Source organism: Episyrphus balteatus, chromosome 3 (assembly GCF_945859705.1).
Source record: "Episyrphus balteatus chromosome 3, idEpiBalt1.1, whole genome shotgun sequence".
NCBI lineage: Eukaryota > Metazoa > Arthropoda > Insecta > Diptera > Syrphidae > Episyrphus > Episyrphus balteatus.
In genome coordinates this window covers 66,427,272-66,443,203 of record NC_079136.1, presented here as the reverse complement: position 1 = coordinate 66,443,203, position 15,932 = coordinate 66,427,272, and the positions used below count along the sequence as shown (strand labels likewise).

Below are 15,932 nucleotides of genomic sequence, written 5' to 3'. Positions count from 1 at the left end.
ACAATGATCTCGTTCGATCCGTTCGATTAAGTCCACATGCCGTGCTAGACTAAAATATAACTTCGTACCGTTTCGGCTTTTTAATAAATAAAACCGCTGAGTTTTATAGTTTAATTTTTTTTTTATTTTTTGCTCTCCCCTAAAAGAAGATACACTCCGTGACTATTGCTCATATGCGGTAGCGGTGGGTGCGAAATTTAGTTCCACATTTGTTTTTTTTTTTGTTTTTTCAAAATTTAACTCAACCACAACCCACTCAATTTGTGGTGTTGTGCAGTGTGGTGGTCTGTGGTTTGGTGCTCGATCAGAATGTGGGGGAAAATTGTATCTGTAAGATGCAAAATCCAGTAAAACTCAATGAGTACAGCACATGCGGGCAGATATGAATGGAGAATTAGCAGTTTTGTTTTTTTGATTAGATATAAATCGTTGGGGTATTGCCATTTCGAATGTTTGGAAATCTGAAATAATTTTAAGTTGTGTTAAAAGTTAAGAATTTTATAGCAATTCCCACATTCTTCTTAAAGAAGGATTTAAGCTCATATTAAGTAGATATGTAAAGAGCGCAAGTGGACGGTCCCATACAAGAAATTAAGAAATTTAATTGATTTTGTATCACATTCTTCATAAATAGGTACTTCTTCTTCATCCTCAAACAGATATTACATTTTCTTTGCTCTAAAAAAAATGAAAAAAAATTTTAATGCCAATTTAAAGATTTAAAAAACAAATTCAAAAACACAAAATTCATACTTCAAAAGATAAAACAAACTTTCTTAATGATGTGTAACTTTTTATGAATTTGGTTGGTATTTATTGCTTTTACTTATCGTAAGTTTAAAATTCAGTTTTTAAATCAAAAATTTGTAATTTTATGAGAATAATTATTAGATTCAGCCTAAGATTTTGTCCCGAGCACTATATTTTTTTCTTTTGGAACACAAGCTTAGTACCACAAAGAGAATAAGTAACGCAGGGAAAACCTTACATCTGGTAAATTTAACTTTATTTCTGGTAGGTATATAGAACTAGTTTCTGGTTTATTTAACTATATTATAATAAAATATACCTGAAGCAAAGTTATCACTAGCGTTTTTTTTATTCTGCGTGCAAACTTGAAGACATTTTATTTTTTTTTAATTTTTGGTCAATTACCTACATCACTCATTTAACCGTTTTTCAAAGGGTTCACTTATGTGTATTTATTATGGTTCTTGGTTTTAGGGGTATTTTGTTCACTCGAAGTTGAGCACAACTTGAGGATTTTTATATCTTCAACTTCCGAATTTCAGTTCATTTCCAAGTTGACGTTTCGAACTTTCGATTTTCAATATTTCAGAAACAAACTTTCGGTTTTCTCAACTCCTGGAAGAGTAAAAATTATTTAACGTAAATTTTTTATTTATCTAAAAATTGGAAACTAGACTAAAAATTAGAAGAGAAAACCATTTTTTAAAGAAAAATAAATTCAATTGTATTTTCCATTTCATTAAATGCATTGATTGTTGTACTCTAATTTAATTCATAAATAAATATTTTTGAATTATAATTGATCACCTAAATTATCACAAGGTACATATCCCGTCGATTAAAAAACAACGAAAACCCATTTGATATTATTTTCAAAACAAATTTTTTAAATGACACAGAAAATACACAAGATAATGCAAGACAAATGTCATACACGATTTATTTTTTTATATGAAACTGAGAGTATTTGCATAAAATGTCACAAATATCCCACGAATTTTTTTTTAAACTAGAAGTTGGTCTACTTTAGTTTTTTAAACTCGAGAGTTTAGAAAAAAAATAGTGAACAAAACAAATCTTCAATTCTAGAGTTGGAGTCAACTCTCAAGTTCGCCAACTCTAGAGTTTGCTTGAAGTTGAGTAATAGTGAAAAAATGGCCCTGAATGGGTTAAAAACGTATAAACGAAGTTTGCAATATTATTTCTTCTATAAAGACAAATTTCAAGAATTAAAATTGAAATTGCATTTACATCTTTGTTGACAAAAATTTAAAAAAAAAACTTGGCGGATACCTATGCAATTTTGGAGATATCATTAATAAAAATCTTAAAACTAAATTTCGAAAATTTACAGATTTTCGGAAAGATGAAATACCTATAATTTTGTATACTTTTTTCTAATCCAAAAATCGTTTAACAATTTTCAATAAAAAATTCATTGAAAACTTTTAACGGAAAGTGCAAATTAAAAACAATCACTTCTATGAGCAAAATTGAAAAGAAAGTTGTTTTTGAAAAAATAGTCTTCTTCAAAATATAAATCTGTTTTTAAAAATTGCACTTGAATTTATTCTTATCAAGCCCGTGACCGTGATTGAATTTTCTTCTTATCTGTTTACTGAAGGAAAAAACCCAACGCAAAATGTAGTAGGTATGTTCAACGTTGTTTTAATGTTGAAAAAACTAACATGAAACATCTTTAAATTAAAATTGAAACAACGTAAGAATATTTTTTTGTGTCGAACTTCAGCTTTTGTTGCATTTTATCACACTTATTTCCAACTGTGAGATAGCCGTGGGTAAAGCATTCGTTTAGTGAACCAAGAGTTGTTGTTTCGATCCCCAGTGGCTGCCAAGTTTTTCTTTTTTTTTAGTAAATTGATTCATTTTTTCAAGATTGAAACAACTTTGATTTAAAGATGTTTTATAACATATTTTATACTAACCATGGTCTACTTTGATTTTAAAATTTTCGTCTTTAACGCAAAACCATTCCGAAAAATAGTTGAATGAAGGTGGTTTTCTTTGATTTTAAGTTGTTTTTTTCGCTCAGTGTTCAAAAAAATATTTATGGTGTAAGCTTTTGAGAAAAAAAAACGCCCTAAAAAAATAATCAAAATAATCTTTGAATTCGTCTTCTTCTTCTTCTTTATTATTACAGTTTTAAATTCTAAGATAAATTCTATATTTTGAATTCCAAAAACTTATTACGGACATTTATTAACACATCACAAAATAATCATAAGAAATTCAATCTTTCAGTAAATTGGTCATTGCAAAAAATGTATAAATGTTTAAATAAGAGAAAAATATTACGTATACACCACAGTGACTAAGATTTATTGTATAATGAGTAATTGCATGTATAAAAATTGGACTAAATTTTATTCGACTAAGGTTTCAAATGAAAGCATATTCAACACACAATACCCGAAATGACTCTCCAGTATCTAGTGCTAATGTTCTGTAACTTTTATCTTGGCGATATAATTTTTGAATCACTATAAAATCCATTTTATCTCATAAAAAAAAGAAATTTCGTTTAAAATAATAACGTCTTAATTCATAAATTCTTGAATTTGAACGAAATTTCGCTTTATTTATGCAAGAAAATGGATTTTAGAGACGTTAAAAAACGTTTATCGCCAGTGAATCGTTTTTATCTAATTATTTTATTTTAAAGGTAAAACAGTTAACGTCCCGAGACAATTCGAGTGTAATGAAACATTTTTCTTCATACATTCCAAACTCGTATCTCTTACTATTACAACAGAGTGCAGCAGATATATTTGAAGAAAATTTCAGAAATTAATTTCTTAAGCCATTATTGCAATTTTCATCCGTAGGTAGGAGTGCTTTTTTGGCTTAATTTTTCTGAAGCGATTTGATAGATTTCAAAACTCAGTTTTGAAATCTAAATTTCTCTGAAGTAAATAAAATCTATATCTGATTTTTTTTTGTTACTAAAACACTGTAGATATTTTTTTCGATCTGGCACTGCTCACTGATGTAGATGTCTCACGCAGAGGGTAGAGCAAATAGAGCTCTCATAAAAAAAATCACTCTCTCCCTCTCTCTCATTCTATAAAAATCCACTCAATTCCAACGAGATAAGCCAAAGCCTTCTATCAAAACTCAAAACAAAAATGTATAAATCAGCAAAAATACTTTACTGATGCATTTTTTTTTGATTACTTATAGGGCAGAGAAGAGATAATAATCGTGTAGCACGTACTTAAATGTGGGTTGGAAAATGGCTCACTTCCCCTTAAGCACAAATGCGTCATGGATTTTATTTTAAGCCTGCTGAGACAGTGAACAGTGATGATTAGTTTCAACAGGAACACACTGCATGCCGCTGTTTTGCTTCTCTACTTTTAAGCTCTTCAACCACTTGATGACGATCGTGGGAGGGCGCCATTCATAGTATATTTACATTTTATTTTGTATGTGTAATGTGTGTGTGCGTAATAAAGTTACTCTGTCTATACAAGCATTCAATAGCACTAAAACTCATGCTGAGACTTTGAACATGTACGCTATATGCCGCTGCATGCGTGCGTCGCACTATGTTCTTTGTTATTGTTATGAAAATTGGCAGAGGGGTCGCGACTTGTGAGATAAGAATTTCTTATGCACAGGTACGTAAATATGTTATGTAGGTACATATATCAGGTGCAAACAGAAGGAAGGTGGGTTATCTAAAGAATTTTCAATAAAAGAAAAATAATAATAAAATGATCTTGAAATTTTTTCTTCGTTTTATTGATATGAACTCAATTTTTTTAGCGGTTTGTTCAAAGCATTCTAAAACCAATAGACAGTACGAGTAGTGTACTTTATTAACATGGAAAATCACTTACTTAAGTTAACTTGAATATTCATAAATTCTTTTAAATGATTTTTGTCTATAGAGGAAGGAAATATTAGAAACTATTTTGTAGGGAAATATTTACCTAGGTCAAGTGTTTGACAAGGACAGATCAATCTAGTATATTTTTTTATCGCAGAACTTCGGAAATCAAATTTTTTATATTCTACAGGTATTTAAGTTACCAAATAAAGGTAAGGTTCGTTGAAAAGAGTAAATTTGATGAACCAACGATCTGAATATTTTTTTTTTGTTTAAATAAGTTGTGAATGTGATGTTCAAAACGATAAAAAAAGGAAAGCGCTATCAACCAGTCTGTAAGTTGATTTAACTTTTTTTTTATGTTCTGCCCAAAATTCTGTCCTCATTTTAAAATAAACTAAAATATCCACAAATTCTATTTTATCCCTTTACAAAGAATTTTTCGTTTAATAAACTTAAAATAGTACAAAAATTATGAACTCTTTTCGTAAATTTGTACAAAAAAGTGATTTGCAGTATGAATTATGAGACGGTAATGAATAATGATCTTTCGGAGTTATTTAAAACTAAAGTTGAAACAAAAGAAAACGATACAAGTCTTCCAATTTTTGCGGTATAGGTACATCGAAGATATTTTACCTACTTGGCGAAATTCATTTTCTTTAAAAAAAAAGGTTTTAATTTTTATTTCCTAAAATTTGTATAAAACGTTGATTTTGAAAATATTTAGTTTAATTTTTTTTTTTTTTGGTTTGAATCATAAAAAAACTCTGAAAGTAAACACTCGATGGTGTTGGTTTAAAAAGCTTATACATATTTTGAATTATATTGGTCGGAATTTCAAGATTAAAGTTTTGGTTATGAGGAAAAAAGACCGAGCATCCCATTTTATAATTAAATTTAAAAAATATTATTAAATAAAATCTACCAGTCCGTTTAAAAAAACTTTATTTTTCAAAAAAAAAAATATTCTTTTGTTTTAATTCAAAAATGATTTTTTTCTAAATTCTAACTAATTGGTGTATTGTGTAGTAGAAAAAGGTTTTTGCGCAGTATTTTTGATCTAAATCAGTTTATTCATTAACGAGAAAGTCAGAAATTAAGAAATTGGTTCTATGAATGGTATCGGTTAAAAAATTATATTTTGTTTTAAAATTTGGATCTTTGGAATCTTACATCCAATTTCTTACTTGCTCTATTGGTTTCAGGTAAAAAAAAATTTCGAGGTTTAAATCAAAATCAACATTATGGTGGAGAAATCGAAAAAATTGGTTTTCTTCATTATTTTTTGGTTTTTTTGATTGAATTTTGTTCACTAAGATTTTGGAATGAAATAAAGATTCAAAAAAAATTTTTTTAATAGGAAAGAGTTGCTCTTAATTTGTGTTTTTGATACCAAATGAAAGAGTATTAAGAGCTTATTATTATTTTATTAAAACCTGAAAAGTGCAATTATTTTGACTTAAACCGAATTTTGTTTCGAATACTCAACTTACCCTAAATAACCTAAAGTGAAAAAGTCAATGACGAATAATGAAAAAACAATTAAAATATAAGAGAAATTGAATCGTAATTATTATATATTTTGTTTTAGTTAGTCTAATGAAGACTTTGAAATCCATTGGGCCAACACAGAAGCCTTTCTTTTGTCAAAGTAAAAATTTTCACTCATTCAAGTTCAACTTGAGACAAGAAAAAAATTGTATAAAACAAATGTCAATAAAAAAAAGTTCCACATACGCCATAGTGAACTCTTTGGTATTTGATGCTACCTTAAATGACAAAGATCTAGTTTTAATAAAGTTTATATTTAATTAGTTATTCATCATGCTTGTATATTACCATGTTAAAGCAAATAAATATAAATATAGTATAAATAAAAAGTCAGAAAATAACTAACTTTCGACTTCCTTTTACAGTTAAGGATCCAATGGACGTGTTTATTATACTTGAGTCAAAATGTAGTGTCTATATACATTTAAGTTTTCTTACTATTTTTTGGTTTTATAAGGGTTGGATCATAATTTATATAAGTTGAAAAAATTTTCTACAAATAATCTGCATTTTAAAATTCTGTTAATCCAAAATTGTCTCCAACAATTTTTTTTTAATCCATAATTATTTATTTCAAATTTTTGGAAAAAAAAACTATTATGTAAGAAAACAACTTTTCAAACTCTGCTTTCAAAATTCTGTTTTAGAAAATTCTTTCTATAATTCGAAGTTTTTCAAAATTTTGCAAACAATATAAAATGGTTTGCAGAGTTAAATAATCATGATTCTTTGTTTTTATGTCATATGGAACATTTTTGCTGAATATCACAGTGGTGAAATTCAAAATGAATATCGTATCTTGATTTTTGACTCGCTCTAATTCGCTAATCAACCATTATTAGAAACACAATTTTTGTCATTTCGAGTTGAAGGGAATGTATGTACAAACGTACACTTAAAAATTCAGTTCATGTGGAAACCTGTACGAATGGGTTAAAAACTCAAATATGATACGAATCGAATCTTATAATTGACCTAATCATCTCAACCTTTTCGAAAGTTTCCTCCTCTTGTAGGAGTTTTTTACTTACTGATAACAGAAAACAATATATTATGGGCTACGAATCGTTTGGTCTTAAGTTATGTGACGTATGTCTAAAATAAGTCGAAATTTCTTTGATTTTGTATTAACCTTTAAGTTGTAAATGTGAAAAGTTTTCAGGAACTTAAGAAATAAGAAATAAAAATTGGTTTTAGAGAGATTGAAATTAAATAATTTCCTCTTTACCTATCAAAAATCCTTCTTTCAAAATATTTTTTTTTTTTTGCAAAATATGTCCTTTAAGTAATATTTGTTAGTATTGTGAAAACACAGTCAAAAAATTAAATTTCCTATAACACCTCTAATTTTTTAAAGTATACGTATGAAGCCTTCCGCAAACTTGTTTAAATTACTTTAATTTAAACTATTACATTATAAACTATAATAATCACTCTACCCTAATTCATTCCGGAAAAGCTCAACTACTCTATGCATAACAAAATTTTCTTGGAACCAATTATGCAAAATATTTATTTCTGAAATCAAAGAAACATTTTCTTAATTTATGTGACAAATTAGTCATCATTGTGCATATAATTTGGCACAGATTGCCTCTATACACTTTCCGACACATCATTGCTAATTTTAAAATCTCTCACTGCTTATGTTTATTTGTATTAATTTGTATGTATCTTTTTTTTATCTCATTACAGTTCAGCTGGTCAAAATTCCCGTGCGTACTTAAGGCAGGGCACTGCCATGGTGGTATGGCGACAGCTCGGTTAGATAATACCAGCGCTCTGCAAGATGCAGCCGGCCTTGTGTCGGGATCAGTGACCAACGATGCGCAATGCTACTGCACAATTGAACCATACATCGATGCCAAATTTGATGTTCATATTCAAAAGATTGGCACCAACTACAAGGCTTTCATGTAAGTGTACTCAAAATATACTAAAAGTATCATAAAAAACAAAAATTCTGTTCGTATGCCAATCAAACTTGTTGACCTTGGTGGGAGATAATTATACGCGCGAAATAAGTCTGCTCCACCGCAGCAAGAGAAGATCTCGCCAGTTTAGTGACTAGTGAGTGAGTGATGGTGATAAAAATAAATTTATTCAGTAGCCAACAGGTTCGTCTGGACTGCGAGCTAGCTGTCACTTTAATTACCCAGATTTAAGATGAATTTTTGCAGTATGGAATTTGGAATTTTGCTTGGAATTTTAAATGCAATATTTTTTATTACAGATATCAAAAGTTTAAAAAAAAAAACTTAATACTCAAGTTAATATTGTTGTGCCGTAGTAGTCGCCAAAAGCTTAGGATTGTAGAAGCCTAGGTTGAAATTTCTGTCGCTTTCTGGTATGCTGGTATGCTGGATAGCACAGCAGTTGGAAAATTTAACTTTTCCAGTTACTGTTTAGAAAACTCCTTTATTTTAGAATTCTTGTCCATTTTTATAGAGAAAAGTCGTTTGTCAAATCCGCTAACATAGATTTTTCACAGAAATAAGATTTTCATCAGACTCATTATTCAAACAACATATTAAAAATTGAAACCGTTTAGACAGCCAAGTTTTGAACTGACTGAACTACATTAAGCCTAGTACATACTTGGTGAAGCAAGTCGTGAGGTGAATCCATACATTTTTGTTTTTTTTTTGGTTACCCGTGAACGTTCCTGCGAAATTTCGTAGTGAAAAAAAAAAAAATTGGAGAGTTTTGCTTAACGACGTGAAGTAGTTCAAGTGCAAAATGTACGGGAATCTCTTTCACTCGTGAATCTACTCTCCTTATATATTTTTCGAAAAAAATTAATGTGAAAATTGAAAACAAATAAAAATTGTATGAATTCACTTAACGACTTGCTTCGCATCTTTAATTCTCTGATGAATATAGTTTTTTTTTTCTACTAACCAAGATTCTTGAACACATGAACACAATTTTGTTGGTTGTTTTCTTATCAAATCTAAAACTTGAGTTTTATTTACTGTTAAGACGTCTTCGTTTTGTGACTGGTAACACTTCTTTTTTCTTACTAATTTTCAAAGTTAAAACTTAACCGTTCACTGTGGCGTATGTGTAACATTTTTCCTATTAACAAATTTGATTTGTAGAAGAAGTAAAATATAAGCAATGAATAATTTTCATTATTTTTGTTTGAAGTTAATTCAATTGAAAAGTTTTTATAACCTTTAGTCCGAATGCGTTTCGCCCAGGTACAACAATTGATCTCAGCACTTAGATGTTCTTGTAATAATGTTGGTCGATGATTACCAACTCTTATTAAAAATACACTAATATTTTATCGGAATTTGTATACATTTTTGTAATTAAAATTTGATTAGGTTAAGAAAACTCATAACAAATAATGAATACAAGTGGACCTTACTACTACTTTTCTTATATATGCATATTCGTTTCCTCTATCAAAACTCCTTTAAGGACATTGAATTATGGAAAATATTCTTCCATGCAGTAGAATTTACATTACAGAATTCCATTTCTAAACTGGTCCTATCTTTATTGGCATTTAAATCAAATCGCTGTAACAAATTTTGTCAATAAGCTATGTTTTTTTTGCTTACGCCGTGAACCAAACCTATTCGTCCTTAATTTTTTATCGTATTTAACACAAATACCCCTAAAAACTAAGCGCCTATACCATCGCTTGTATAAATGTGACTTTTTGATCTTTTTTGTGCTGCAAACGAAAACTTAGGAAATCAAAATTATCAGAAAATATAATATTTCCAGGTACAATTGTGCGAAATAAGATTTTCAATTTTCAGCTCTTCCACTAGTAGAAGTCAATATCAATTTATGAATTTTTTTCCCACCCTTGAGTCCAATTTTAGACGCAAAGTAAAGCACTGATGGTGAAACACAAAGTTAAATAAATATAATATTGTCAACGTTGAATCAATGTTGAAAAAATATTCATGAACAATCTTTAAAAAAGTTGAAAGAAATTAATTTTTTTTTTTCAAACCTCGGCTTTAGTGGTAGTTTATTACACTAATTTTCGACAGTAAAACACTTGCCTAGTGACTAAAGAGTTGTAGAATAGATCCGAAGTGGCTTCCAATTTTTGCATTATTTTTATTTGATTTAAAGATGTAATAAGAACCACTTTTAATTAACGTACGTAATTCTATATTGAGTTTAAAATGATAGTCTTCAAATCAAAAACATTACGAAAAATAGTTAAATCAAAGTGGTTTTTGTTGATTTTAAGTTGTTTTTTTCCCTCAGTGTACCTAAGTTAACTAAGTTTAAAAAGGGGCAAATAATGACTCACCTTTTTTAAGCTTACGCACGGTGCAGTGAAATAACTCCCAGCCAAATAACGCCAAATTAGGTCGTATTGCATTTAGTCGATGTGAAATAATGTCGGGTCCAAATTGAAAATAAGTAAAAAAAAAAAAAAAAATTAAAATTGGCCCATTATGTCTCAATTCGATGATCCATAATCCCAAATTTAATTAAATTCGTATTTTTCACTAAAATTGGGTGTTAAGTCCCTGGGCCTTATGGTAAATGAGATTTAGAGTGTATAAACAGCAGTGCGATTATATAGCGCAATTCTATGCTTCGGCCTGAAAGCCTGTTGCAGCTTAGGTACTGTTTGGTGGCATTATTAGTTTACATGCTAATGTGGAGAGCAAACGCATTAAAATATGAAAATCCTGTTTGCGTTTGAAGTTCAAAGACTTTATAAACTTATTTTGGTACTAAATTTTAAACAACTCGGTCACTACTATGAAAAGGGATAAAACTCAACTGGATATCAAATTTAACCAATGCAAGTACGTGTAATGCACGAGTACTTCATTGACTAGTTTTAAAGCGCTTTCATGCAATTATGGCCTGAACAAATTCACCTTTATCCACTATCTCACATTCACATCTACTTCAAAAACAAAACTTCCTTGTTTAGATTTTTATTTATAAGAAAAAAAGAAAAATATTTATCTCAATATTAAAAAAAAAATCAAAACGATTCTCATATCTGCCGGTATCTGGAAGAGTAGGAAATATCTCTGGTCGAAATTTACATGTCGCCTAATGCGATTATTCGATATAACTCGATCGTGATGAATGACGTTCTCGTTTTTTAGCTGTCCAAGAGTATAGAAAATAATAAATTTTTTTTTAAGTTAAGATTAGTTATAATGTTTTTACTGCCGTCAGCGTCGTGTCGTCGTCGGTCGATTGGTTGGTTATATTGCAATTTAAGTATTTTATTTTATATGAAATTTATGTCGACACGCAGCTTCATTTCAAATTATATTAGTTACCTTTCATATTTTTGCGTATTTTCAGGCGAAAGTCAATTTCTGGCCACTGGAAGACCAATCAAGGCTCAGCTATGCTTGAACAAATCGCAATGACCGAGAAATACAAGTCTTGGGTAGATGAGGTAAGTAAGATTATTTTAAATATGAAATTTTTTTTTTATCTCAGGACTAGGTTGTTGTTGGCATTTATTTAGATAGACAAGACATTCATAATATCAATGCCTAAAGTATCTTAATAGTTGTATGTTGATATTTAAGATAAATTTTCTTGGAAAGTAGGTAGGTATGTTGTTACCAGAATGATGCTATCATCAATCAAGACAGTTTTTCAAGATTAATGATGCGACATCTTTATTGAACTCAAGGTTGCTATTTGGTTTATTTTTTATTCAATTAAAACGGGAAATTTCTCCTTGATACAATTTTGTAAAAAAAAAGTAAAAATCAATAAACGAGTAGAAATAAAATAAATAGAAAGAAAAAGATTAAAAAATGAAATTATTAATAAATAGGTATATAAAAATGATAGATACAAAAAAAAGAAAAGAAAAGAAAAAATGCAGAGAATCTAGCAGAAAGTCCGTAATTCGATTATCGACAGACGATATCGTTTTGAAGATAGTCTTGCTTCACTTAAAAACGATAATCACTTTTTACTAAACGATTGAAAAATATTTTTTCTGTACGTCAATTCAATAATCGTTAAAAAGATGTCTTGAAAACGGTATCACCTAGACGATAGTCAAATAGATTTCGTTTTGGAAACATTTATTCGTTTTCGAATGCAATGTATATTTTATGTTAAGGTTAAATACCTTAGTTTTTAGAGCGGGGCAAATGGTTGTCTGTAAAGTCGGTTTAGGGACGATATTTTAAGTTAAAACGCCAAATTTTTTCACTGTGTAGAAATCACTAATTCTTTATGAAACAAAAAAAAAAACAAAATAAAAATTGTTTCTTCCGTCAACCTTCTGCCCATTTTTTTATATAAATACTTATAATATGTTTTCTATAACCGGAAAGCTTATTATTTGAATTTTAATTATATACCTCAATCATAAATTTACGAGGCCTACAAAAAAAGTTACAATTTTTTAAAGCCAATCATGTCATTTAAACTGAGATCACGGTGCTTCGTGGCGTGTTTTCATAAACGTCTACTTAAATTAGGCATGCGTTAGACGTGTTCATAAAAGCTGCGTTCCTTTGAAAATATTTATCTACTGCTTAGTACTTAAAGCTGCTTTGAACTACTTTTTCAGTATAGCAAAAGTAGTTCAAAGTAGTTTTAAGTACTAAGCAGTAGATAAATATTTCCAAAGGAACGCAGCTAAAGTCAGATTTGAGATCGTACTAACTTAGTCCAACTGCAGTACCTTCTGTTCAAAAACGACATTATGTTCTCAACGTCGTCTGGCAGATTGCGAAACCAAAAATTTGATGGCTGCAGAACTCACAAAGAAATTTATTTGACTCTTGATTCGATGTTTTTATTGTTATAGTACAGGTAAAATAGTACATAAAATCAATAAATAAAAAAAAAATTGTTACACTCATGAAACTTGGCAAAAAGTTTGCTTTTGGGATAAGAACCAAGTAAAAAAAAAGTCTATAAAAAAAAAGTTAGGTGGAAGGTTGTTTTTTCGCGGACAAGAGGGAGGGGGTGAAGGTCAAAAATATATTGTTTGTTGAATATCATCATATGACACTGACACATGTTTTCAAGGTATATTTTGATGCTGAATCTAATGACATAAAAATAAAGTCAATATGATTGCTCTAAGAAAAGTTATTTCCGATTAAAACCCAGGGTGCTTGTTTTTTGATCTCAACAGGTAAAATATAACCGAAACCCATGTGAAAAACATGCTACACCTGCAAAATTTGGGATGAAGGTTTAAGATAAAATAGGGACAAAGGATTCATAAAATTTTTAAAAATATTTTGGGTGAAAGGGTGATTTTTTGATAGGTTAAGTTGTGTGTGAGAAAGGTATCATAACAGCTAACTTATATTTTATTAATTTTTAAAACTTGGTGAAATAGTTTTGGTTGGTATAAGAATTAAGAATCTATTAAAAGTAAAAAATTATTTTGAGTGAAAGGTTGTTTTTTTTTCACGAAATGGTGAAATTCGGAATTAGTACCACAAAAACTGGGAAAAAATTGTTACACCAATGAAAATTGGTAAAAATGTTTCATTTATAACAGAAACCAAGAACCCAAAAAGTCTATACAAATATTTTAGGTTAAAGGGTGTTTTTTTTGGGAAATAGGGAAAAATCCGCGATAAGTCCGATAAAATCAATGGTATAAATGGTACCCTTACGAAATTCATTAAATATGTTCTCTTTCCCATGGAAATTACGAATAATGTAAGTCTATAAATTTTTTTTATGTGAAAGGGTGTTTTTTTTAGAAGTAAAGAAAATATGGGTATATTTGAAAAAGTGTGTATTACTAGAGTAATATTAGTGGTACCCTAATGAAATTTAGCAATTATGTTACTTTTAAGATAAGTAACAAGTACCTACATAAAAAGTCTATAAAAATATCATGGTTATTAGGGTGTTTTTTTGAGTGAAAACAAAAATGATGTGTTAAATTTGGTAAAAACATTGATTTTGGGATAGAAAGCAAGATAAACGAGTTTTCATAAAAAAAAAATTGGTGAAAGGGTGTTTTTTTTTTTTCAAAGAGACAGTAAAATCTGTAATTGGTCCCAAAAAGCCAATGATTAGCGTAAAACGTGTAAGAACTTATTTATAAATGTTTAATTTGTCATCAAAACCATAAATTAAATGAATCATTGGCTTTTTGGGACCAATTACAGATTTTACTGTCTCTTTCTACAGTTGCTGGTAAAATTAAAAAATAAATCAACTAGGATATTATTTTAACCAAATTATCGAAGAAAAACAAATTCTAATGATAATTTGTTATTTTTTTTTTATTCATTGAAAAAAAAAATTAAAAATTTCTTTTCACTATAGAGAAAGTTTGTAAAACATGGTTTATAAAATGTAAAATGAAATAATGTAAAATTGAGTATTTTCGCATTAGTGGGCTCATAAAAATGCTATATTTAACATTTACTCTTGAAATTCAACCAAAATCGATTTAATTAATTTGATGAAAATTTAATACATATGAACAAACCAAAAAACACTCATTTTAATTTTTTTTTTTTTTCAAAAACGCAAAAAAATTTTTTTTGTACACCCTAATTAAAAATATTTTTTCCATAGATAATTTTTTTCAAAATGTGAACCACGCTTTTCTTTTTTTTTACTTTATTAGTAAAAGTAGAAGAAATTAGTTATTAAAAACAATATTATTTTGCAAATATTTCTTGCTCAACCCTAATTAATTATTATCGTTAACAGCTTTATATCATATAAAAGGTTTAACTATCAGAATGAAAAAAGTTAAATCAAATTTCTAAGTGCTCAAAGTAAAAATACATACAAGTGTCTAAAAAAAGATTGCCCTATGAAAAAAATTGAAATTTTGTGGGTACATATATAATTCTGCCTATTTTCAATCCCGCTTGTTAATAAAAAGATATTATTTAAAAAAAAACGATCAAAAAATTTAGGGCAAAAAATAGTTTTTTTTTCCGTTATTCGTCCAAATAACTAAAAAAAATGCTCAAAAATAGGTATTTTCCAAAAAGTTATATATTTCGAAATCTATATAGCACCTTAAAATAGGATTGGCATCAGATAACTATATTTTTTTATTAAATAATGTCCATTTGTTTAACTCATATTGTTGTAAAAATGTTCTACTCATAATAACCACTTTTTCAAAGGCGTACCTTATAATTTAATTTCGTTTCAGAAAACCGTTCGTAACTCGGTTTTTAAATTTTCAAGAATTTTTTCAATACCTATGCCATTCTTGTATCAAATTTATCTATGTATCGATTAAAAAAATAAAAAACTCAACTCTCAATGACTTACCGTTTAGAAAATTAATTATTTTTTTACCATCTCATTTTACCCCTATTTACCCTATAATTTAAAAAATTTAAAAAAATCCTTAAATGTGTTCACTGTTCACGTTAAGATTATATTACGTCAAAAACTTATCAATATTTTTAGTGTTTTTTTGTTCACCTCAAAGTTGCTACTTAAAGTGACTCAACTTACTTTGAATCACTATGAATGTACACACTATCAACGATAAAATTAATTCCACCAGCCCACGCAGTGTCTCTGCTCTATGATTATGATTTTTTATATTTTCATCTAGCTAATTGCAATTCTAGTTGTAGATAGTTTACTAACCATAATTTTATCTTTCAGATCTCTGAGTTATTTGGAGGCATGGAAGTTTGCGGTGTATCTGTGGTAGTTGGAAAAGATGGACGTGAATTCATCATCAGTGCTTGCGATTGCACTTTCTCTTTAATTGGCGATACACAAGAAGAAGATCGGCGACAAATCGCTGATATTGTTACATCCCGGATGCAGGCATGATTTTCTA

General features: G+C 28.7%; 1 protein-coding gene across 1 annotated transcript in view; it reads left to right on the top strand.

The window, feature by feature from the left end:
* The window catches only part of LOC129916922 (synapsin), a 104,323-nt gene that overhangs the window by 80,490 nt on the left and 7,901 nt on the right, over window positions 1-15,932 (top strand). The window contains exons 10-12 of the mRNA XM_055997134.1: window positions 7,853-8,073; window positions 11,468-11,564; window positions 15,752-15,919. Coding sequence (XP_055853109.1) covers window positions 7,853-8,073; window positions 11,468-11,564; window positions 15,752-15,919 — 486 coding nt within the window. The remainder of the gene's footprint in view (window positions 1-7,852; window positions 8,074-11,467; window positions 11,565-15,751; window positions 15,920-15,932) is intronic.